This window comes from Syngnathus acus, chromosome 10 (assembly GCF_901709675.1).
Source record: "Syngnathus acus chromosome 10, fSynAcu1.2, whole genome shotgun sequence".
NCBI lineage: Eukaryota > Metazoa > Chordata > Actinopteri > Syngnathiformes > Syngnathidae > Syngnathus > Syngnathus acus.
In genome coordinates, this window is record NC_051095.1 from 13,193,544 (window position 1) to 13,220,485 (window position 26,942).

Genomic DNA, 26,942 nt, shown 5'->3' on the forward strand with positions numbered 1-26,942 from the left:
TCTTGATAGCGAGTGAGTGACAACAGAGGCTAAGAATAGTCTAGAAAATGGGCTTTAATAAGTTTGAAAGTGTGTTTAATACATTTAAAGTGTGTTTTTATAAAAAATCTTGTCATGGGTAAAATTATTAACATGATTTTATGGTCTCTCTAAATCGCGGAATTTGACCTCTTGCAGGTGGGTTTAAACGTAACATCGCGATAAACGAGGGTTTAGAAGGGGTTTCCATAAAACACTCAAAAAGCTCATACACGTCCAAGAATATGCCACAATATTTATCCGGCATTCATGATAAAATATGAAACGCGAGACAACGCCGAAATTTGCATCTTTTTCTATTTTCTTCGATTCAAGTCGAGTTTTGTTACCATAGTAACGTAGTAGCGCGTCACACTGGACGCAACCATTCTGAAGGCTCGTTGTTGTGATTACGCTTCTCAAGCACTCCCACGCGGTTGTGACGATAACTACCGACGCAACTGTCTGTCCGAGAGCTTTAGTGTGTGCTCATTTTTCCTTTTTGAACGGACTATTTTATTTTATTTTTTACCTGTGTGAGTGTTTGAGCGACTGAGCCCTGCCTGGCGACGGAGTTGGTACAGTCAAAATGGCGTCCGCTTGTTTCTTTTACACCGTGCTAATCCGTCAGTGATATTAGTCGGCGAGTTTATATTTTAATCCTTGTATTGAGGTATCTCTTCGCTTGGAGGGGGGTCTCGATCTTTCTGGCAGACACTGGCCGAGCACACGGCTGCGTCATGTCGGACTCGGAGGAGGACAGCCAGGACCGACAGCTAAAAATTGTGGTAATCGGTGACGGCGCTTGTGGGAAGGTGAGCGTCACATCACGCTCACTTCACTACACTTCACAATAATCGGGTCAATTTTGTCCACACGTCACGGGCGTGTTAATTATTCCACGTAATCCCATGATTCCGATGTCTGTCGGGCTCCTCGGGGCTCTGCTCCTGACTGCAGTGCCTCCGTGGGTCACCATGGCGACAGACGCCAACCGACGCATGAGTTGACAACGCGAATGAGACGTGATGGTTTCCTTCAAATACAATGATATCATTTTTTTGAAGCTATATCGCCCTCCCGTAGAGCACACAGACTATTCGTTTACAAAATGTTTCAATACAGATGTTTGAATTTTGAGATTTTAACAAAAAAGTACATTAACCCGAATAGCCAGAGTTTTGGAAGATAATGAATGTTTTCATTCTAAAACGACTACATTTTTTTTTTTTTTTGGGTGGGCGCTGAAAAGGTGTGGTGACAGGATTCAGTTCCCAGCAGATAGGCTACATTAAGCTCCCCTCCTGTCCGCTCATCACTGACTTACCTGCTTGTGTGTTGGGCTCAGAAATCACCATACCTTGCACCCCCCTTTTGGATTCAAGACTGCTGACTGACATCTTGAATGCCACCTCACACCTCCCTCCTCTTATTAATGTCAATTTGCCCGGCAAATTGCAATCGGATCGGTTTATTTTGGATGCCATTCTCCGGTGGTATTTTGGCCTGCGGTCGGATCGTCCATTCAGAAAAATAGCGAGATGTGGGAAGGCTTGTCCATCTGAACGGGATGTTTTTGAAATTTTCACGACTCTCCTGTGGAGTCAGAGTCTTAATATGCCGGGCTTAACTTACACACACGTCTATTTTTCCACCTGAGTGCTCAGGGTTTTCTTCAATATTTGCTGTTCCCTTTAGAAAGAAACCAGCTTTGAATGCAATGTTAAACATGAGGAGTTCAAACATTTATAGTGGAACCTCCATCGTCGCACATGTCTCAAAGCTCATCAAATATAGAACAAAATATTTGGGAAAATGTTCCTAAAATACTGCACGTATGAATAATCATAATGCATAGCCCTAAATTCAAGCCGGATCGAAATGATTGGCTCTGCTCATGTGTAGGGTTGTAACTATCACTTATTTTAATAGATTAATTTGGCAGTTATTTTGGAAGTGAATCGGATGTCTTTATTTGAAAACAGGGACATTGTTTCAAATAGGTGGTGCATAAAATTACCCAGATGTAAATTCAGATTCAGTTAGGAGTTAGGTCTTTGACATGTCAGAAAATTAGCATAAAACTTGATTGTTGTTTTCCAAAGTAAAATCAGAAGTTTGCAAATAGTTGCTAATGTGTTATTCACGGACTACAGAAATCTGAGATTAGTTACAATTGAGGAGTTGCATTGCATGGTCGTCGCGACTGTGTTGTTTTTCTCTGCTCTCCAAGTTTCTTCTTTCAGTGGAACCTCCCCCCTATTTCCCGGCATTGGGATCACTGGTGACCCTGTGCTGGAGTGTCAGGATTACGCCAGCGTTCAAATTCACTCTTCCAATTGTACGCTAGGAAAAAAAAACTACAAAGGCCCTCCGTTTAAAGGAGGAAAGCCAAGCTACTGGGACGCCAAGACAAATGTCCGAGCGGGCCAGCACGAGCATGAGGGATTCATTTTTGCTGTCCAAGCTCGTTATTCCGGTGTTGCGGCTGATTGTTTGGGCTACCTAAATGAGCCGTAGTCTCCTTGTTGCTGTCATTATTCAGTCACTCTTGAGGGCGCGACAAGCTGAGACTGAAACAATCTGGAGGTCAATGAATGTCCAGAAGAATTAAGTTGGCGGCACAGAGAACACACCCACCTCCCAGTGCTGAGGGTGGGGGTTCAAATCCATCCTCCAGAGTTCCCGTGTGGAGTTCTTTTTCTTTGGGTTCTTCCTACATCCCAAAAACATGTAAAAAAAAAAGTTGGCTGCTTACGTCATCACATTCAAAAATTCAACAGTAATTCTCAAGTTTGATTGGTACCGTCACTGAGGTATTGAATGATCAATATAATTGTAGTTGTACAACTGCCCTGCGGCCGACTGAGCGCTGCTTCTAATATTTTGATGGTCATGTAACTAAATGAGCTCGCCCGAGCATTAGAAACAACCCCGATGTTGCAGTTCAATTCCTTGAAAATGTATTTGTTGCAGCACGAGTGCTCAGATGTTGCATTGACGTTGAGGCAAGCTAATAGACATCCACTGCTTCCTGTTTCCTTCCCGCCACACATCCATCAAAATGAATTCATGTTGGCCGCGTCAAAGCCGCAGATGGGCTATTTTCTCCCTCTCGCAACGGTGACAGTGATGGAGATTTCCTAATTTGTGGCAATTATTTGGTCTGCAGTCCGGAGACATGACACGCACGCGCACATATATATATGGGTACCCACACCTGTTTTTGTCATTCTCACTTGACAGTTCCATCCGCACGGCGTTCCCTCAGTTGTTGGCTTTTTTAACGAGTCTGTGAAAGGGATTTAAAAATAAAGTCAACGTCATACTTTGTTGCACGGTCTCATGGACGCATGGCAGATACGCTGCGGAAAATGACTTGATATGATGAATTACATCAGACTAGTGGTTTATAAGGGAAATCGTAAGGGAATGAAACTCGGTTTTCCCAATTTTATGGTCAGGAGTCCTCAGAACCCAAAATTGGTTGTGTGGAGGATTACATAAAATAGGTAGTTTGAGCCAACATTTTGAATATATCATGGAATAACTCGTTCAATAGTTCATGGAATAGCGAGTTAAAATTTGAATGCAGAGCTGAATAAAAGTACAACGCCCCCCCATGATTTACGTTAACATTTCCAAATGGAATAATCCAGACATGTTAATGGATGAGTTCATTGATTCTGGGGTGGATAATATAATTGGTTGATGCATATACGCAATGATTTTGATACAAATATACAAATGGAAATCCTTCTACTAACTGATCATTCATACATTATTTTATATAGTAAACATACCGTATGAATTCTTTTGAAACATTTTGGTACTTTTTTGTTTTATTCAATTGCATTATTCAAGTCAGGAGTGTCGATCATTTTTTTTCCCTTTGAGGGCCACATGCAAAAACATCAACGGATGCAAGGGCCACTTTGACATTAACTTTATTAAATCCACTAAAACCAGTCAACCAAGTGATTATGTATTATAGTCATATTGGGTTTTTTTGTAGTTATTTTCAACATCTGTTAAAGGTGAGAGGGTAGTTTAGGGGTTTTCATGATTTGGGGTTGGCCCACAGTCCTGTATCCCACTCAAATAGATCCACCCCTGCCCTGAGTAGATCTCCAGTCCACATCGAACCAAAGTAGTTGTTAATAAGATGATTTTACTTGAGGGTCTCAGTTAATGAGATCTTTTCACAAATGAGACAGACAGCAGAAGGTGGAGGAAAACAAATGTTGCTTCTAATTTAGTTGTTTAACGGCCTCACAGAATATTGCCATGTACGACCCTTCTTCCAATTTTGTTATCGTATTTTTTTGTTTTTAATTGTTTACAGTTCTTACCGTTTGTTTTTTATTGTGAATTTGTACTTTCTTGTGGTTGTGGTATTGCTTCTTGGGCTTTGGCCAGGACTCCCCTGAAAAAAAGACATCTGCGGATCTCGATGGGATTTTTCTGGTCAAATAAAGGTAAAGTAAAAATGAATCAAATAAATGATGGGAACATGATGTTACTTTGGGAGATTCATGGCTTTCCATTGCAACTGACATATAATGGCAGTGCCATTTCCAGTATTTAAAACCAAAAAAATCACTTTTCATATGTATCAGGAGAATAAAAGAGTTTTAATGTTCTGCACAGCCAATGGGAGTTTCTCCGAGCCAAAAAGAAAAAAACCTAACGTCTTCCAGTGACATGTTGTTGCTCCCTGCTGACTGCGGCGTCTCCCCTTTTTGCCGCTGTGTTCCAGACTTCACTCGCCACCAGGTTTGCTCAGGAGGCCTTTGGGAAGCAGTACAAACAAACCATCGGCCTGGATTTCTTTCTGAAGAGAATAAGCCTTCCAGGTGAGACACCAACAACAATCATCTGGGAGTGTTCGCTCCCTCACTCAGGGACCGAGCTGGCACACGCGTTTTGCGCACGTTCAGTACCGACTATAGTACGTATCATCTTAACAGGCCAACATGTTAAAAACACACACTTTGTTGCTATGTCATTATCACAAAAAAAAACATAAAAAGGAAAGAATAGAAACTAGAGGTTAAGTCAAGTTTTTTTTTTTGTTTGATCAAATTTCAGGTAATTGAGGAGGATTTATTTTATAGTTAAAGTAGTTAACATCCTTTGACATTTGTGCGACATTTTAATGCAAATAACCAGCGTTTTCTTTGACAAAATGTAACTTTGTAATGTTGTCTGCGTGATGACGAGCGAAAATGCATTTGATGCTTTTATGGTTGCATTGCTCTTCTTCAAAATTCAAACAGCAGAACATTGTGAGCTCCGGTCAGCCCTGGTTCATTTTCACAAGACAACAGACCGAAGCGTTTTTATTCTTAACCCTCGAGGTGTTTTGACCAAATCGTGTCACCGACGTGGTATTAAGACACCTTAAAAGCGTTTTAATTTGTGGATGAATTGCACAGTGTCTCCTTTAGCAAATCAAGAGGAAGGCCAGCATCTTGGAACAGATTGTGTTTGACCTTAGAGGTCCCACTGTATTTTATATTTATATTTCCCATCATTTTTTGGACCTCTCTATATTTTCGTGTCCCAGCGTTTCTCGCCAGAGGTTCGGGTTAATTCTTCCCATCAACCGATCCCAGCTGAATGTGTCTTTTCTGGTGGCGCCTCATTGTAGCGCGTCTGCCACTTCTCAGACTTATTCGCTGTGAAGGCTCTTCCCTCCAGAGCAAACAGTCCACAAGGCCGGTGGACGGCTCACGTCCCGGCCGGGCCAGCCTGGGCTCATAATCCTGTGGGCACGGCGCAGAGTAAATACATGAACAGGTTTATGTTCCTGTCGTGGATCCCCAGGTTCAACCGATCTTTGTCCTGTGCCATATAAAACATTCGCGTTCTGATTTGTTTATGCCCGGCTTGTGGAATACTGCGCTCTATGGGCTCATTAGATCTTTAAAATAAAACATTTATTTGCCCTGTTCTATATTTAGACATTTAGACATGACTTGCCACCATGTGAAATAGAGATATATTTTTTTGTCAGCGTCTAAAATGTCAGTTTTTACTCTCTGCCAAGGCCCGAACGGCACTAGTCTGCAAAGTTTCTGTATTCTTTCATTACTAATAAAACAACATTAAGTAAAGTTGTGTGCGCAAAGTAGAGGTTATGCTGATTTGCGAGTTGGACGAAGGATTGTGTTTTGATTGTGTGTCTGTTTCGGCTTATGAGACGCGGGAGAACTGAACCCCCAAAAATGTTGCGGTAGAGCCCGAACGAAAAGAGCCGACCGTAAGCACCGTCCCGGCTCAGCTGGACTTAATATGAACTTCGACTTAATCCCACGGCAACCCCCGTTGTACGCTTCTTACTGAACCTTTGAGTGCTAAACTGCACACCTTCATGTCAACACCGTGCACATTTATCTGTATCACTGGAGCGGCAACAACACTGGCTCAACACTTGAGTTGTTAAAGGGCCCATTTTCTGGGGAATTGGGTGTTGATGAGCTGAGGAAGAGGAGTATGACTCGTCGATCTGGGTGGTCCCGAACTTCGTTAGGACCATCACCCGGCCTTTAGTTGGAGCGGTCGTCTGGGTCTCCACGGAGCCGTAACCATCCTTTGCCGCAGTGTTTGTGTGCGTGTGTGCGGCGGGGGAGTCGAGGGGTTAGCCTTTAAGCCCTCTCACCATGAAGGCCCAGCTTGTCAAATTTAATGTACATTTTCCAAGGCAAGGAGAGGTGAGTCGAGGCCGACTGGCATATAACAGCCTCTCCTGTGAGGGGACTTTAGAACAATACGTTGAACACCAGATGTGAAGGGTGGGGCAATAAGGTTGGAATTTTAAAAGCCTCTTTTAAATGGGACATACCAATAGATACAGCCATGTGTGCCTTTTAATTTAGAACCAAGCGGATATTGCCCTAAAGGTGCGATTAAAGTGGGTCAAGAATGTCATTTTATTTTACGTTAGAAATTACACAAAGTTGAGATTGACTTTTCATTTTCAAGAAATGAACAACAAATACCTACACTATAAATCATTGTACTTCTGGGAAAGGTTTGTCATCTTCTTTCTAGAAGATGATGAAGAAGGCTAGTCATGGGAACTTTGGTTTTCACAACAAAGATTTCCTGCACCAAAAGGCACAATAACCCCTTTGCTACAATGCGATGTGGTACTCTGGATGAGGTAAACCAATTCAAAAAAATAAATAAAATAATGTAGCCACTAAGCCTCTATAACTGAACCACAAATTAGTGAGTGATCATTGCGTGCAAATGTTTTGTCCACATTTACTGCGCATTTGCATCCTACGTTCCATTGCTGAGTCACAATGGTTATTGTGTTTATGCAGGCCCGTATATTGTCATCGTGTAGATTTCCTCATCCGTGTGCATTTTTGCACAACCTTATTTGAGGTTTATCTGTCAGTCTGCGATGTTTCTTCCCAAGGCATAAGCAGAAAAATGCCAGTGGCGTTGAGTCAGTGTGAACCTTTTGGAACACAAATAAAGCGAGTGTCCGAGGGCGCTGGATGGGCGGGGATGGCGCGCCCCGCCGCCAAAGAGCAGTTATTCATCGCCCTTCTCAATGTAGCTTTACATTGACACTGTATAGTCTAGATGTAGTGACTGTGAACCTCAACATTTCCTCTCCTCGCCTTCAAAATAAGGGGGCAAGTCGCCCAGCCGTGTCACACTGGCCGCGTAACACCACTGTAAACTCTTCGCTGTCTGGTCCTCTCATCCGCCTTCTTCTGACCACCCCTTTCATTTTCCAGAGGAAGAAAATATTTATTTGGGTTTGGGTTTTTTGTGCCTGTCTTTCTCTCTCTCTCTCATTGAGCCTGTCTTTGCCTTTCCACTGACATGAGGACAAGAGTCCTCTTTTCCTCCTATTTTCTGTTCAATTATTGCCATTTTCCCTAACAGCACATAATTCTCTTCACCTTCCTGACTTGGCAGCAGCAGAATATGACACACATGCTACAATGCAGACAGCTCTTTTAAAGCCACGGGATAAAAAATTCTGGGATGTCACCGCAAGAGCTCTTTGGATAAATGACAACCCTCGGTTTATTTTTTTATGTCATTTCTATTAAAAATAATGAACTTTTAACACTCATCCAAACCCAAGTCCCAGCCAGCAATCTCAGAATCCCTCGGAATTGATCATTCTTTTAACATGTGGGTAACTTTTTAGAGACTCATTGTCATTATTGTAGGTTTTTATCAAATACAATATTACGGAGTGCTGTCTTTTCTCATTAAAATACACGTAATTTTTTTGTGAGAAAGACTGGAACTGGTGAGTGCATCATGAGCGTGTTCACGGCACAAATTAAACTCGTATCTCAACACACCACTGTATATATTTTATGTCATGGTACGTTTTTCTTTTACCCCCTGTAGGCAATTTGAACGTGACCCTGCAAGTGTGGGACATTGGAGGCCAAACGTTAGGAGGGAAAATGCTGGATAAATATGTGTACGGAGCTCACGTAAGTCACCATCCCGTGTTTGTACTCCAACTTATGACAACACTTTTTATACCGTAACTCTAACAAACAATCGCTTCATCTTTCTTACGGTTTAGAATGTGCATCGTCTTTCCCCAATATGAAGGCCTCAGTCGATTTCGGGAATAGGGGAAGCGCTCATCACTGCGGTGGGACACTAATAGGAAGAACAGGAAGGATTAGTTTTGAGCCGCGTCAGTGACTCCGCTCGCGCTTATTATTACAGTCTCGTCAGACCTCCTGGCTGGAGCCATATGATAATAAACTCAAGCCATCGGCTGACACATGAACTGATGGTGAATGCAGCAGGCCGGTAGAAGCTCACAATTTGTGTCAAAGTGATGGGGCCATGGAGGAATTGGCAACATCCGCAAGCGCTGGTCGACTGGTTGCAATTCTCAACTAATCTTTCAGGGATTTTGGTTCTGTTGAAGAATAACAGTACGATAGATTTGTTAACGGATATCTTAGCCAAAATGACAGATGTGGCTGACGTTAGATAGGTACGGTACATGCTTCCTCTCACAATTTTTGACAATGGGCAATGCAGAAAAATGACGCCCATTGCCGTACTCAACCAACCTGTCCCGCTCGGTTGAAACCAGGCTGCGGTTGACTGCTCTCGTTCCCAAGTTGCTCAGTCTAAAAATGTACCCTGTTATTTGTGGCAGTAACTATGACTGGGTAGTGGGCAGCAGGGAGGCGGCAGTCAAGTGCTTTCCGTCACCTGCAGAATGTCTCTTATTTGAAGAGGCCTACTTTAAGAGCACATTCAAAAAGATAAATGGCCCTCCACACACCCTACAACAATTGCACATTTGTGTCTCATCACAAGTTGTCATGCTGGTTTAATGCACAAAACTTTCCCCCTATTGTTCCGCCTTGTGCATCCTGTAATCAATCACGTTGTGTCTGGAAGGACGGGCGGTAATCGCAAGCGTCGTGAGCTGTCGACACCGACCGCGCAGATTGTGACAGTGCGTGTCTGCTGAACAATCCCCTTCAGTCATGCTGCGCACTACAGTAACAGAAGAAAAATTCACCTTGCTGGCCCACATACTGCTTCCATGTGCAGATGTCGAAACCTCCGTTTCAGTGCTCCCCAAATTATTTGGACCACTTCGAAGAATACTTGGCTGTCGAAGCACCACCGTGTAATGCTCGATATTAAAATACAAAGTGGGCCCAAGTGTTCATCAAAAACACTATTTGTTATCTAATCTCTGTCATTTGATTGTGTTTCAGTTTTTTACTACACATCTAATGAACAATTCAGTGATTCTTATGCATACCAGTAGAGCAATCCCACTAATGGTCCTCATCATACTACACTGAGAATCTCTCCTCTCTTTCAAACCAAATACAAACTTGTGTGTGATTGTATTCTGTTTTGTTCCTCTCCAACCTAGGGGGTTCTCCTTGTGTATGACATCACCAATTACCAGAGCTTTGAGAATTTAGAGGATTGGTTCAGTATTGTGAAAAAAGCCAACGAGGAGTCCGACATCCAGCCTATCGTTGCCCTGGTTGGAAACAAAAGTGAGTAACTTGTCACACATGCAAAATCATACAAACATTTGTTGAGTAACCCACAAGTGGGCAAAGATGTTCAGTAGTTTACATACACTGGATGATTCCTTCATTTGCTTCACCCTGTCCCACATTTCATGTTACGTGTCTGTGGGGGAGTGAGTCTTTGATAATAGCAGACATAGTTGAAGTAGCGCTAGATAACTGATCTTACTTGATATGTCTGTCGATAAGAAGGTAGCTTGGGTTCGGAGCAATGGGAGTGTTGATGTTTGTGAAATCTGGGGAGTCAACACAGATGATTTAAGTCCTGCAGACCCATCAGACTCCAGGAGAGCGCTTATCTGCGTCTCCCCTGTCTCACGCTCAGATACCTCTCCGACCAACCCTCCTCCCCTGAGCCTTCCCGTTCTCGAATCGTCGATCAGGCAAGGTTGACATTAACCAGACGGCTGAGCTGCTGTCTCCAGAATAATGGCCAATAATCATGACATCCCACTGGACAGATGTGTTGTCTTGGGTACCGCTGTGTTATTGTGAAGTGTCAGCGTGTACATGACTGTCCACCTTGTTGGACGATGATGAACCGATAGCAGAGTAGTGTCTGCACACCAGGAGCTCGTGAATGTTAACTCATGGGGGCCACAGGTCACATTTTAAGTCTCCTGCACAGAGCACATTCTCGTCTTCTCTTGCAGCTCCAAGAAACGGCTTTAGAGGTGGGCGCCGCTTGTATTTAGACTGTAATTTTTAAGTACGTACATCCCACCGTCATGGCCCCCTTCTAATGGCTCTCTTGCTTGGAATACCCCCATGTGTGTTTTCTGACCAAAAAAGAAAACTGCAATCCCACACAGATTGCTCCACTAGGAGCCATCAATCACCTTGTGAATCCCCAGCACTTCCCTGGCTTCATTTTTAAGACGACGTGAAAGCTTAGTCAAGTCTTCGTTTTGAAAGCTTCTCACATGTAGCGCACTGTTTCGCCTGTACTCTTTAAGGGGCTTTTACGCGTCACACATTGCTCATATTTGGGGTTTTCCAAGCCGAATTCTTGGTTTGCAACAACAATGAACATGTGATTACGTGGCATTCTTTCTGAGTTGAGATGTCTTTCTCAGCAATTCCCATGATGTCGAGCGAGTTGGGCAACATGTTTGCGACAAACCGAAATAGATGAGCAGACATAACAAGGAGCTTGTACAAACATGACATATTTGTGTCTGTGAGGACCTCGCTCGCGGGGATTGGGTGTTTTGACACCCGGGGACATTTCCACTCAGATAAACTTGAGGCGAATAATCAGCAATGGTGGGAAAAGAAAAAAAAAAGCGGCGTCCTTTTAAGAGATGAAACTCGACAGTTAGTCGACTTTATGTCGCTCATGACACTGTTTGGGCGGTTTTCAGGCGGTTGTTGCCAGCAAGTGAGGTGTATTGAACGGACCGAAGTGCTCGGGGTGTTGCCGAGTTGGTAAAGTGACAGCGGACATGCTTTAATACATACTCAATTGCATTCCTTTTCCAATCACATTAGAGAAATAATTACAGCAGTGCCTTGAGATACAACCTGTTGTTGGAAGATTTTTTTTTCATTTGAGCTACAAGGACTGTAAAAACACCATTGGCCCATCAATAGTTTAGATCAGTGGTTCTTAACCTTGTCCAAGAGAGCGGATAGATTCCGAGAATTTTTCCACACTAAGTTTAAATTGGTTGATTATTTGTGAAAATGACGGACCACAAGGTTTGTGAAAAAAATAATAATTTGATGCGTTTTTCTATGTCAAACTCCTCCAAGTTTGCCAATTTGACCTTACAGACATTAAGTGCCTTCCTCAAACCACTCGCACAAAATTGGAATGCACAGAAATAAGTCTGAGTTGAAAATATATTTGAAATGAAGGCCATTCATTATTAAATGGCCCTTAATTTTATCTCGAGATTTCATCTACATTGTAGACGACAAATATTTTTGTGAGGCTGGATGGCTATTTTAATTGGAATACAGTCCTCAAAGGGTAATTTGTAGTAATCAAGCTTAGGGAGCAGATGGGTTTCTCTTTGAAGGTAGCCTTCCTGTTCTTACCTTGCCCCGAGTGCCCTCTTGTGCCATTTCAGTCCTGGGGAACAACCTTCTTTTTCTTCTACATCGAAGCATGGCCGGCCGGCTGTGTGCTTTTCGATGCACCGGCATGCGTCATGCTCCTGCCCCTTACATTTTGCCCATATCCTTGTATTGAAGAACAAGCACCACTTGTAACAATTCAGCGAGGAAGCCGGTGTAGTATTTTGATGAGGTTTTCCGTACATGTACTCTGCACAAAATCCAAACAAGCCTTTAGATAAAGCAGCTGGTTACATGAGGGCTGAAGGAAATCTAATTTATTTTCTAAATTGAACTATAATTGTATGTTACGTGCGTAGTCCGGACGTGCTTCACACATTTAGTTTTATCTGTCATACAACTGACAAAATTCTGAGTCTGTTTGGCCACTTCACTTGAGTACAAAACCAAGACTTTTGAAAATCAGATGATGGGTTCCTGGAGAAACAGATTTTCTGTCAATTCGCCGATAGAAAAGTGGTTGAAAAAAACCCACATTCAAATGAGAATAAAATGTTAATGCTATTATTTCCTAATGTAGCTCGGGGGGAATCTTTACTCAGATTGGCTAAGTTCACAGTAAAAATATCCACCAATAACATCGTACGTTCAAAATTACTGTGATGTTTCAAACTGTTTCCTTAAAAAGTCAACCTAAATAGTGCGAAAGGAACATTAAGGACCAGCTCAGTGGCCTAGTGGTAGAGTGTCCTCCCTGAGACTGGAAGGTTGTGGGTTCAAACCCCGGCCGGGTCATACCAAAGACTATAAAAATGGGACCCATTGCCTCCCTGCTTGGCACTCAGCATTAAGGGTTGGAATTGGGGGGTTAGATCACCAACTGATTCCCGAGCGCGGCACCGCTGCTGCTCACTGCTCCCCTCTCCCCCAGGGGATGGATTAAAATCACACGGGGATGGGTTAAATGCAGAGGACAAATTTCACCACACCCAGGTGTGTGTGTGACGATCATTGGGACTTTAATCTTAATCTTAATCTTTAATTAACCATGAGAAGAGCAGTATGAGAAAAAAAATAGGTCATGCACTTCAATAAACAAATGTTTTGGGGGGACTGTATGGAGTATTTTAGAGAGATTTGAAGTTCTCAATCCATGTTTTTCTATTTTTAGAAAATTACAGATAATGGCCACTTGTCAATGTCGATTATTTTAGAGCATGGCTCAAAACTAACGTTGGGAGGACTAGTATATTTATTATGTTGATTTTATAGGGCACCGTGCCCATAAGTACTCAATGTACTATTTTTAATAATTTGCCATAACGTTTTGCAATTTTTTTGCTGACCCCTCAATCGGCCTGAACTAATTCGTCTCAGTAATTGGGGCCAGTTTAAGTAGATTCCATTCCATTCCATTGATTGCATTGCATTGCATTGCATTGCATTGCATTGCATTGCATTCAATTCCATTGCAGATCTTACTGTCTGCATTTCTAAAACATGTCACATGCTATCATTAATGTGACCCAATATAAATGTCCTCTCTGCTTATGTTAGTACTTCTATAGACATGCAGTCTGCATCATTTATCAAACCGATTTGTTTTTATTAAGTAGGGATTGCAGGACCCTGCTCGCTCCCTAACCATCACCCTTCCCATCGCCGGTGCTCTCTCTCCCCCAGGAGCTCCAGGGACATCCATCACGGGCTTGCACAGCCCTTATTTGGGGCGACTTAAATGGGTTCAGTTCTCTTAACCCCTCCTCATCACTCATGGGGTTTCTCCACGGCCGACCCGCTCAGGTCCACCATGGGAAACTCCTTATGTCTCAGTCAAGTCGTACCTGCCCTTGTTTCTTTTGCCCTGCTTTGTTCGCAATGTTCCTATCTTGCACCATCACATTCCTCCACAGATGCTATTTCAATGACACACTTAGACTTACCTCACTTTCTTCCGTGTGGACTTTTGCCGTTGCCAACCTTCCTCACAGTAATGTCTTTTCATTGGCTCCTTGTCGTTGTTGTGTCAAACAACACGCGCGTGTTTGCCTTGTGCACGCCGCGGCGGATCGCTCCGCATGTCTTTACCCATCACACCTCTCTCCAGCCAGCCATGTGAGATTCAAAGAGTCAAAACACGGACCTTCACACGAAACGTGTTCTCACCACCAACATTGTCAGGCTTGATATGTTTGTACATTTTGCGATGCTTCGGGTGAAGTTGAAGCCAATGCCGTGAACCCTTCCACGCCCCCACCCGTCACCTTCATGCCCCTGTAAAGCTGCTACAGTTCCTGTCTGTTCAGAGTTGGCCTGCACATTTCTCAATAGAGAGATGCTCAGAAGTCCAGGGGTGCAGAGGAGCTCAATGCGCTTCTGTTTTTGGTTTAGCTGAAAAATGTTTTTCCTGGCTCAACCCTCTCCTACTTAGGTCCTCTTACAACAAACTAAAAGGTCCTAATTGCCCCCGGGGGAAAGGTTTAGCCACAATAGACATGTGGTGGGACAAAAGCCCAGTACTCTTGTGCCCTCACCCCTCCCCAGATTGAAGGGATGAACACGTCAGCAGTGTCTGTGTCGCACGGTAGGTTGTGCAACCGCAGCTTTGACGCTGTATATACACTATATAGAGCTAGTTAAGGCATGGTTTACGGATGGATAAAATCCTGGAATGTCTGCCGTTTGCGGCAAATCCAGCGTTTCCTTTTTCTCTTCACTTTTTACTCGCACTAAAAGGGTCAGCACAGACGTATCGTGTTGTCTCGGTGACAGCGCCGACCGTTTTTTTCAAGTGATGGAAAATGTAGAATCGCGTTACCACTGGACTAAAGTGGGATGAATGAAGAAGTCCAGCTGTCTTACATTGCGACTGATACTTGGCGTAACACTCCCCGCGGCCAACGCTGGGCTGTGTGACCAGCACTGATTAAGAAATACTTGCCAGGGTTTGTTTAAGCAGATTTGTGGCACACAGAGCGCCGCTGCAAGAACCCTTCGAACAACTGTAGTCCAATTGAACTAAGCACTATGATTTAATTGTGACAACTCAATGCTGTGGGCCCCCCCACCCCCACCCACACACCAAGCACACACACAGCACTCCTCATCTCTTTTGACTCTGGTGCCTGTTAAAACATGGAAAGTCCTCATTCATTCTAGCCATCCATAAAGCAAATATTGTTGCACATGCAGCTGTTGATCAGTCTTCCAATACCGTCTTGTGTGGTCAGTCATGGGCCATTTGAGTTGCACAGCACGGCTTAGCCACCTGACCTGAATGCATCCTGGAACCCTCATCCTTCTCAGGCTCGACTTTATTTCCTCACTTCTCCACAACATTGATATGGAGGAATTTGTGGACGGGGCTGCGTTGACGCATCTTTTCATCTGTGATTTCCAAAACCCGCTTTGAACCTTGAAATCACTGGCTCTTTTTACTCAAAAACTCTGCACTTTTACTCTTTTCTGTTCAAACATCACCAGCAGGGAATGAGCGGGTATATATACCTGGCAGTTGTTCACGTTCGGCCGTAGTAATTGGGCCATAAGAAGAGCGCCTGAAATTGAGTTCTCCTGCCCTGTAGCATCACACACGCACACACACGCACACACACGCGCACAACACACACACGTGGTAATATTCTGCTTCAGTGTTGTGTTATTAGCCATAGTTTCCATGTCAATGGTGAAAATACAAATAGTGTGCGCAAGAATGTAACAGACAAAATGGTAACAATGGAACATGACGTTGTAGCCTTTGCGCTGTCATTTATCCAGAACCCAGGCGAATTGGGATCGTTTTAATCATGTCGTTCAAAAATGCAGTGAAAGCAAACCCAAGAAGAACTTTTCTTTTACCAAGTACAGGGTTCAGATTGTAGGCAAGCTTATTGGTAGTGATGATGCTTCATATGCTGTACATTGCATCAAAAGTCCCGGTGAACCTAATAATTATGAATAGACTCTTAGGGATGTGACGAGTCCGATGATGAAGGCTCCCCTGTGCTCTCCAGAAATATTATAGTACATAGTTGTGCTTCGGGCTCACAGAGACACGCATTACTGCTTAGCCATAAAAGTCCACTTAGTTTAACAGCAGCAGGAGAGCTCGGAGGACACTGCCAGTGAAAGCCCGGGCAGCGTCTTGTGCGGTCAGCTCAGTACTGGGCCTTTTGTTCACTTTTCATGACTCCTGAGGGCCCGCTAACACAGCCTGCGAGGCCCTTGGACCCACGTTTTACTAAAGCTCTGACGGTCACGCACTCCAGCTACTGCCAGACATTTACATTCCCCAACTTAGGCGGTAGGAAGACCACATTGTAGCTTGGGCCACCATAGAGGAGCGTGTGATTGCACTGCGAGGTGCGAAAGCAACGTGTGTGTGACACGCACGTGTGCGTCCGTACGGGCTTTCATGAAAAACGATCGAATGACAAGATGAGCTGTGATCAATGAGCTGTCGACAGAACACTTCTGACCTAGTGGAAAGCAAGTCCCCTGACGTTCCCGGCCGGTTTCAGGCCACCGGGGCGGGGGGCGCCGCCGCACAAAGAACGCTCTGTCTCTGTCAGGATTCCCCTGAGAAGCCTCGCGCAGGCCTCGCTCACCTTCCGCAACACCAGCCTACTAACAGCACTTCATCTGTCTTTATTTGCTTGAACCAGTCGTGACTATGTTATTACCCAAGCTTTAATATGCTGCTGATTGCTTCTCATTATTCTGTCACCAGTTATATTCACGTAGATCCACGGGGACAAGGAATTAATTGATTGCGCAGAATTGCAACCTTGTTGTGGACTACACTGACTGTGCAACAGAGTTTTCCTCTGCGCCGGCTGAAAGAATACAACAGTTATAGTATAATTCAGGCACTTCTATATTAAATTGATGTCGTTAAAATAATAATGTTTCCATCTGAGGAAAATAAATAGTGCTGAATGGTGTCAATGGTGTCACTGTTACAAATGAATTTTCCTCCAAATGACAACTTGGCTTGAGAATAACTAACTGCTTGGTGTCCCTCCATAACACTTGACAAAATAACACTTTGTAGTTTTCGGAATGCAAGTCCCGTAATCGTCGAATGATTTATTGTACACTTGAGAGAATTTTGTAGGTTGTAAAGTATCATTGGCCAGCTTGTACTACAAAATTCAAGCAAAAATTGAACGCCACATCAATTACCTTTATAGATTCTCCTGAAAAGCAATGGAAATATGGCTTTGTGAGCACCAACCTCACCGAAGCCTCGTTACAATGTCTTGGTCCTAGTCTGTGAGCTGTAAAGGTTCTGTGGAGCAATATTGAAGCTTTAAAAGTTGTTTAGTTTGGTTTTGTTTTGTTTGAAACATGATTTAAAACAGCTCCCATACACTACAGGTTTTTGAGATAGAACAACTTGGAAGTCAACCAGCATTACTGAATGGCTTATGTTTCACATTGGAGGTTCCCCTGTATTATGCAACACAACAAATGCAGAACCAATACCACAAACTTCCAAATTTGTCTCCTGAGCCCATTTGATTCAGAATGGCTATTGATATTTCATCACGGTGCAAGTGAACGAGATCACTTCTAATTGCCATTTAATCTAAAAAGGCTTGCCAGATCTTGTAGTCGATGAAAGACACCATGGAACACATCCAACCACCACACGGCTGATTTACTTTGTGCAGACAGTTTCTTTCGCAGTTTGTTTGATAACCTTCACGTCACCATATGCAGTCTGCACTTTTGTCACTGAGGGGGGAAACTGAAGAAAACCCAGAGGGGTCTTAAAGGCCTGCTGTTAGGTAATGTTGGAAGTGATAGGCTCTCCCTTGGGGTTGATTAGTCTCAACCGTGTAACTTTCTTTTAATAGGATATGACCCCTCTGCGCCCCCTGACAACAAGCGGCCCACCATTCCTATCGCATTCCAACCTCAGCCCGCAGACTCAGCCTAGCTGCTGTTTAGTTTAAAATGCCAGCAATTAACTGTGCTATGTCAGGCATATTCTCAGGCCGTCCATTGCTGGGAAACGTGTTGCAATTGGTCCCCAGCAGCGTACTTGCAGGACCAGTAAGTGGGTGTCTATGTTATCGCAGTATGCTTTTAAAAAGCCCACTGATGATTACGACAGCTATTAGCCGATTGTTTGGCCTTGGCAGTCAGTGCAGAAATATGAAAAGTGGATTGCAAAACATTTTGGATTATTGTTTAAAATAACAATACTATTACATAATTTGTGAGAATGTTTTTGTTTGTTTTACATTTCATTATTTTTTTAGCATTTGAACTGACTTATCCCTTTTGTTTGCGTATGGGACTTTTGACCAAACCACATAACTTTGTCTTCTGAAATTTTGCCAGTTTAATGCTAACACAACGTACAATAGACAGACTAACAAGACTAACATCGGTTGCATTTTTTGTTTGCTAATTTCCACCCCTCCCGCACACACTCACACACACTAACACTAAGACAAAGTTAATGGCAATCAAATTATCTTTCTCAAAACAGTTGAGCAAGGCGTGTGAACCAGAAGGAGCAGCACAATGTTAGTGGGCATTTAAACCTTTACATTCTATTTATTCATTCAAAAACCTTATTACATAAATTTGCGTTGGTGTCTTTTGGGTTCTGGAACAGATTAATGGTATTTCTATTCATTTTAATGGAGAAAGAGGAATTGGGATGGTCATGGATTGAGACTCCACTGTATTATTTACAATAGATGATTAAACTGTATGGCTAAGTAATGCCACCACCGTTTTCATTACTCTGTTGATCACCTTTCCATGGTTGTGTGACTAAATGGCATATTTTCAATCATGGAACTATGATGCCAGAATTTTTTTTGCCCTCCACAAAGGGGACACTAACAAACCCGTCACCTAAATAACAACTTCTTGCGGTAAAAGCCTCATATATCCATCAAATATTTATCTCCAACTGCTCACTCAAAATTCACCGCATTGGCATGCAGATATTTTAAATAAACACTGACGGTGACCAGAACAAGGGAGCGCCATCGCTCTTGACGAGTGATGATCCACTCCACTATCTCTTCTGCGCTCGGAGGCCTAAACAGTTTAAGGTCGTGTTTGCAGTCACTTCCTCTGGGTTGTTAAGCTGATGTACAGTTTGACAGACATAGAAGGAAACCAGAACATGGCGGGAAGATTGTTTTGACCTGATAAGTTGAGATGGGTACGTTTGGAAGACAAATTGAGCAAAGCACTAAAACGCAAGGATTAGTCTCGTATTCCGACTAGCTAGACAGATGCCACATGCTAGTAAAGTTTGAGGACCCATCTTTACAGTCTCTCCATGGATCTTGACTGATCATGTTACTTTCAGTGGTGCAAAATCGCACTGCATCACATTGATGTGATATGTCTTTTAGTATTTTACCCTTCATATAGTTAAATAAAACCCCACGTTTGCAAAAACTAACATTTGCAGTATATAAACGTTTCATTTTAATCATCATTTTAAGTTGGGTTGGTTGTACTGACGAAAATAACAGTATTATAAATCCACAAAGAACTTAAAGCGAGTGGCTTCAAACAACAGTTGTTGAGTCCCAAGTGTTTTAACACCTCACTTTGTAAATATTGTGAAATAAAAGCCAAACACCTGATCTTATGTCTCTTGTACTGTATATAGAGCTTGTTATTTGAAACCCAAATATCTGATGTATACAACAAAAACTAAGGAACTGACCTTGCCGTCCCACTACTTTTGGAGGCGTCTGTATCTACCAAACGTGATGATGCTCTCTGCCTCATATTTCTTTGTTTCTTATCTATGGACTTCTTTTAGTATTCAGACCGGAAAAAAAACACATAACTGAAATAGCTTGTGTAGCGGTCATTTAACTCAAATATATGTCAAGACTGTCAGGAAAAACATGCACTCTGGTTTTAAAATGTCAGTGATGACAAGCTGTTACTCTAAAGTGTTGTATTTGAATGACACCTAGAAAGGTTCTTTAACAAGAGTTGATTGACAAGACATTTTAACCATCCCTCGGTCTAAGCCGCAGGGTTGTCGAACTTGTTTTTGTTGTGGGCGACAGCGTAGTTATGGTTTCCCGCGTGGGGCCATTAATGACTTAAATGGAAATGAATGGCCCCTCATACTATCACATACATACAAGAGAATCCAGTGATCACAAGTTCAACAATTTTCAAATTTATTTTGAAAGTGGGATTGTGACAAAAATTATTGCAATGTCTCAATGTTATTAAAAGGAAGAAACATTGAGTTGACACATGATTTGCCTTTGCGGGCCACATAAAATAATGTGGCGAGTCGGAGCTGGCCCCCTTGAGTTTGACACCTGTGATCAAGAGCTCAATGAGGCAAGCATAGTTCACTTGTCAAGTCTTGCCACGTCAAATTTCCACTTCAATCAGGGAATAATTTTGTTAAGTTTAAGTAACATACCTCATTACTGTATTTGCTCATTTCAAGTGCATTGTTTTAGAATGTAGAAAAAACTCTTGATGATGCCGTGCAGTTTGAAACTAAAGACTAATAATAGGCTGTTTTTTTTCCAATGTACAATCCGAAAGCACTGCATGTGTTGCTTTCAATCTCAGCTTTCAAAATCGTACCAACTATTTATTCTTTACCTAATGTGCATCTCTACTCTGGAGCCAGTGCCGATGTTAATGTTACTTAATGTGACACTGACGCACGATTGACCTCTCCCAAGTGCGCAGGATCCAAAGGATTAGCAGTGTTTACCTCTAGTAGCATGGAGGTACCGTTGCATGTTAATGATGGGAATTAATAACCTGCTGACGCCCAAGCGATAGCTGTGTTTACTCCCGGCCTGAGACATGACGGTCTGCCCCTTGCCCTGAAAGGTTTGTGTTTGTGTCTCTTACGACCATGATAATCTGCTTCTAGTGGAAAATCATTCCTCCCAAAAATATTTGTTTGGTTTCTTTCTATGGCTTGCCTGCTGGCATTTCGGGGGTCATGTGACTTGCTGAGATATTAATATTACTCAATAAACGCAGTATTTATGTTCTCCCAGACTATATATCTGTCTTTCTGGTTGCAGTTCTCCCTACCACATGCTCCCAGGGCATGAGAACACAGTAAATCTTTGACAACCTCACACAAAGAATAAAACTCTTGGACGGGGGTAGAGAGAAATGCAACACCTTACAGTAGCCTGACCTTCTCCAGGTGCCATAGACGTGCATGCACCAGATACCGGGTGTGGCCGCCTTAATGCACAAAGCCAGAAATAAAGACTGAGGCTATTGCTTTTCAGCAGCAAGACCCCCGGGTGACCTTCCTCATCGACCCCAGTATGACCCCATGCTGAGGAAAAGGGAGAACCGGAGCAGTCGGTATCACTGAGAAGGAGTCAGATGCACAGGGAGTGCCAAGACAAAAGTTTAAAAGGAGCCGTTGTCATTGTAGCCTCTGTAAATCAGCAGCGAGGTGACAGTCCCATTCCTTGGATCGGTGTGCCCACCTTGTCTCCTCAAAACTCCTTCTGCATTAGCGCTCTTTCTGCGACTTTAGCCTGGAGTCTTTGTCCACTTATTGTTCCTGACTATCTTTGCTTGTGGTTTGTCTGCGTCAGGTCAAATAAAGGTTCTTGACTTCAGAGTGGAATGTGTCCAAATGGGTTTGAATGCCAGTTTTGGGCTACTGATTCAAATGGCAACAATTTTACCTGCCAATGGACAAAAATAGAAGTGATGTAAACAAAGAGCAACAGTGAAGGTCATCCAGCCACACAAGATAAGACACGCTTGGAAATTACGTCGAGTGATTTATGTCCTTGCCATTGTAGTCCTCATGCCATCTGATTTTTTGCCGATCATTCAGTGGGATGATAGCTAGCTCGAGAGACAGATGAAGATAAATACAGTATACTTATTCTACTATGGATATTTGGGAAACGAGGCTCTTCATCTCTTAAGTAACACAGGCTTGATTGTCCGTCCATCCCTCTTTTATTCTCTTGGCCAGGGTCACAAGAGGAGCTGAAATGAACACTCTGAAACTGATTGCCAGGCAGGTACAGAGCCTCTGTGAACAGGGGGAATCGATCCTGTTTTTCACCAATGACCTCACTATTTACATTCCATGGGTCATGAGCAATTTAACTGTTTACTGTTGTAAACATAAAAACTAGCGGTAGCTGTCTCTTGGTTTGACAGCAACGTAACTATCGAGTTATGTGTTGTCAGGCTCCTTGCGTCTCTGGCTTATGTAAACACTTATCCGTGCTGCTGATGTTGATATATACATGATAGTTAACCTGAGGTGAGAAGCGCCAGCCTGCTCATGTGTCACGCTTGTGTTTCGTACCCAGTTGACCTGGAGCACATGAGGACGGTGAAGTCCGACAAACACCAACGCTTTTGCCAAGAGAACGCCGTCATCAGCCAGTTCGTGTCTGCCAAGACGGGGGACTCGGTGAGCATTAGACACCAACAGATGCGTGATTTTGATCAAACTTGGTCGGGTTAGTGTTTCACGTCATATTTCTCTCTTCAGGTGTATCTTTGTTTCCAGAGGGTTGCGGCTGAGATTCTTGGTGTGAAGCTGAACAAAGCGGAGATAGAACAGTCCCAGGTGAGTCATTCAAGTTTCAGATTTCAACAAAGTCTCTCCTAACAAGTTTTGGATGTTACTTTCACCGCCTTCCTGGATTAATTAATTGACCCAAGAAAAATGGTCAGTCACGGTATGTAACATTATGCTGTTTGTAATGGAGGTCACTGGGAGTGTGTTAGGTCAGCGGAGGTCACCTCACGCTGTAAATGACCTTTTCTTGCATAAACACTGGTTTGTTGCGTCTGCCGCAAGTGATGCTCTACCTGCCAATGAGGCTGCCCATCTGTAAATAAGACCCACATTGGCCACATTAACGCGTGCAGTCAGAGGTTAAAGGTATGCTTTTGCAGGGGTGAGAAGGTTACTTTGGCTGGCTGATTTATTTGGTTTATCTTCCCAACACGCTATGTTGGCCTAAAAGAGGCTCAGGGCCTGCCAGTGTGACCGGGTTGCCCAAATGTGGCAGCTGTAGGATTTACAGGGTAACCTCCCCCAGAAGCATTAACCCTCGCAATGATACGAGCGGTTGGAGCCACTCTGGCTGGGTAGTGCTTGATGAGCTGGGGACTGCAGGGAGGTCACGGCCCCGTGAGAGGAGGAGAGCATGTAAGGAGACCACTGGTCAGATTCTCAAGCCCATCATCACCACTGCCACTACCGCTGCCTACTGACTAATGGAGCCGTCTATCTACTTTGCCCTTCCTCCCTGCTGTCACAAGAACAAAGTACTTTAATCCATGTTTATCTAGCGCAGTGAGAGGCTGTGTGAAGAACTGAGTGATAGACTGCGGTTACCTTAATTAAGGAACACTGCATTGTATTAAAATCCCTGTAAAGTGAAAATAAATGTTTTGTAAATTTACAGGACAGAGGTGGTAAAAACCCTTCCAAATTTGAATGATTTAGGAAAATATTTGAACTGCAAAATCTATTTTAAAATCTCCAGTGGCTGGGTTATATTCCCACGCTACGATGAGAGGCGCTAACCACCAATCTAGTTTACAAGCTAATAGGCCTGGGCTAGTGAATAATTACAGCCACGTTCACAACGCAGGTCTTAATGCTAAATTCTGATTTTTCGTGCAGTCTGATTTTTGTGTGTGTAAGCGTTCACATACCATATTTAATGCAACCTCAGTCAGTTTGGTGTGTGAACATAGTATATGGCCCCAAAATGCCTGCATGTGCAAAAGAAAGAGATGTCACTGCTCATATCCACAGAAGATGTTGAATCATGACTAAAAAGAATCAGAAGAAATAAAAAGGTGAAAAACAGATTATTTATTTGTTTGTTTGTTTATTTGTTTGTTTGTGTCTGTGAATAGAACTAACCAATCAAATGTGCAATGCTGACCCGAATATATTTGCAAAATTCAGCACGACAAAATTCTTTGCGTTTTTAGCAGTTATGTTCAGATTTTTAATGTATTTTTAAACAAGTGTCTGAATTCACTTTACACATTATTGAAAACATGACAACAACAACAAAAAATCTCAAAAATACTTACTACGGTGGAACTTCGAAGATTGTATATAGTCCTTTCGGAACATCTGAGATTAACTGCAACATTGTTCCAAAACTAATAGAAAAAGAAAAAAAACTGCAAAAATTCCAAAGAATTTGACGTTAACTGTAATTCGTGTAGAATCAAATGTGAGTCGGTTTACGGTACACTTGCGGTACCACAGCGCTTCCTGTTTAAAAAAATAATTCTTTAATAATAATGATTTTAATTTTTTGTTTTTGAAAAGCAGTTCAGAGAACGGATGAATGGATGGGAGGTCTGCTCTCGGTGCTTGTTTAGAGGTAGAGGAATTGGCCCAGTCAAGCCTCATTATCAGCTGTCATCTGTAGCAAGCTGAACACAAGGGTCACGACCCATGACAGAATTATATCTGGCCGGCTGCCCCTTCCATCTTGCTCCTCTGTCTTTGAGATCAGATAGCGAGCCCTCAGATCCGTCACTGGCTTCACCACTGGGCCTCAGCAGCTCATTCATCAGCCGGCCCAATGTTTGCACGCTACTAATGGGACATAGCTGCTGTTTTCCTTTCACAGTGATGTCATCTGTTTTATATTTCCATCCTTCATTTTTTTATTTATTTCACACCCCGACCTCAATGTACCTGCCTTCATTCTCCATTCTTGCCATCACTGTTTATTTTTAACTCATTTCAATCATTTATTTTTATTTTTTATCCTCAATCTTTCTGCTGCCTGGCATGTGTCGTACCTGCTCAGAGGATCGTGAAGGCCGAGCTGGTCAACTACCCTCAGGATGAAGGCCCGATTAGACAAGAGAACCGCCAGCAAAGCAAAATATGTTTGGTTCAATAGTTTGAAGTACGTGGCCACAGTAGCATACAGTAGATGAGTCTCATAGATGATAACGTAGTTTCCCTGTTGTAGTGGACCCTTTAAATCCCAAAAGAATTCTTGGACTTTCAAAACCATATGATTTAGTCCAACAATATGAGCTGTGTTGTGCTAAACAAACACTACATTAATAATAATAAAATAATTGTAAATAATTAGAATATATAATTAATAAAAAATGACCTCCTATTAGACATTTTCAACCAAAACATGTTTTAGAGCTGTCACATTGTGTAAATATTGGTATTTTATGTACTACTACTATATACTACTTTCGTATAATACAGTCTGTCTTTGATGACCCAATATTTACGAGCTGTTAATATTCTTCATCTCAGCTGTAGCAAAGTATTGAATTCGACCTTGAGTGGGTTGTCCTGGAATGCAGTCATGAGAACAAACAATTACGTGACTTACTGGTGTATTTATTTTTCTGCATTTTTGCAGCGTGTGGTGAAAGCGGACATCGTAAACTACAGTCAGGATACGGTGGCCCGAACGGTCAACCACCCTCGCAGCTCCATGTGTGCGGTGCAGTGAGTCGACGCAAAGCCACCATGATGCCATCTTGTCAATCACTCAGTCAGTATTTTCCTCTCATGCTGACTTGTTCAAACTGTCATCTGCACTCGTGTGTGTTGAAAAAAACTATCCACTCTCATTGTATTTCTGTGATTCATCTGCTGATCAGGGCGTGAGACTAAGAGTAAATGAACTCTGGCATCTGTCGTTACCCCGCAACAACAGCAGAGTGGATTCTTGGTTTAATGACGAGGTGAAAACCATCAGGGTCCCACTACAGTTTTGAGACAATTCTGAATGTGGTGCTAAAATTAACTAGCGCTTTGTTTTCCACAGTACACAAATGAGCATCAAGCAAAAATTAAGTGTGTATATATTTCTTTAGGATTCTAGTTAAATCGTGCTCAGCTATTGAAAGTATTTCCTCTACAGATTTGTCTCGACACACTTCCTCCAAATTCAACGGTGACACAGTGTTGATAAAGCCTTAGAAGAAATGTTTACATGTATGTATCGTTAGTGAAGAGTGATGTAATTAGTAGTTTATACACTATATGTAAATGTTGACATTTAAGCTTGTCATCCGTTAAAAGCTCCACCGTACCCATCGACGACAACAGAAATAATTAAATGTAAATAAAATGAGATCTTGCATATGTACAGTTTAAACTGATGAACATTTAGCTGGTTTGTGTTTTGAATAAAAGTTTTATGTTGAAAATGAGAATTTGCAAGTGAATATGGTTTCAAGTACTTTCAATTGCAAATTATCATTAGTTTCTTTGCAATGTTTTCCGCTCATCTAATCCATGCTAACAGTGAACTAATAGGGATGTTGAAATTTAAGTACAAGGACTGAAACACAACCCTCCCTATAAAGACCTAGCCAAGCCGCTGCTGGCTAATGATCCACCTTGTCTTTGTTCTGTAAATCTTCGCTAAAATACTGTCTAAATCCACCCTGAACAGATGATACAAACACCTTATAAACGCTTGTAAGCTCTATTAATTACTAAATAGACTAGCCTTTTGCTACAACACGGTCTGGGTCGACACCCCCCCTTTTTTTTTTTGCCTCATCAGTGTCACTGAAACCAGCAGTGGATTAAGTGCCTTTGAAACCGCACGGATAAACAAAACAAAAGACAGTATCTCTCCAACCAGGTGTCGGCCCCAGTGCACACTCCAAAAAGGTCAGAAATGGTTGGCCCAGCTGCGGTCGCACAGGCTCCACGTGCATTGTTTCGCTCGACTGGACGTCTTAGGAATTGTCTTGGCTAGATTTTTTTTTCATTGAGAGCTGTCACCAGTGTTGACAGGCAAGAGTTGCCCTTGGCTTTGCCGCTGTTTAGAC

The 26,942-nt window shown here is 42.7% G+C and overlaps 1 protein-coding gene across 2 annotated transcripts; it reads left to right on the forward strand.

Annotated features, from left to right (window-relative positions):
- The first annotated feature begins 463 nt into the window (after nucleotides 1–463).
- On the forward strand, nucleotides 464–26,718 carry rab28 (RAB28, member RAS oncogene family). 2 transcript variants are annotated; one of them, XM_037262105.1, is made up of 8 exons: nucleotides 464–833; nucleotides 4,778–4,874; nucleotides 8,410–8,498; nucleotides 9,926–10,055; nucleotides 22,445–22,548; nucleotides 22,630–22,707; nucleotides 24,932–25,033; nucleotides 25,514–25,596. In XM_037262105.1, the coding sequence occupies exons 1-7, from the start codon at nucleotides 759–761 to the stop codon at nucleotides 25,025–25,027; spliced, it is 669 nt and encodes a 222-aa protein (XP_037118000.1). In that variant the 5' UTR covers nucleotides 464–758; the 3' UTR covers nucleotides 25,028–25,033; nucleotides 25,514–25,596. The 2 variants fall into 2 exon arrangements, with proteins under 2 accessions (XP_037118000.1, XP_037118001.1); XM_037262106.1 differs by lacking the exon at nucleotides 24,932–25,033 and having other exon boundaries at nucleotides 476–833; nucleotides 25,514–26,718.
- Nucleotides 26,719–26,942: the final 224 nt, after the last annotated feature.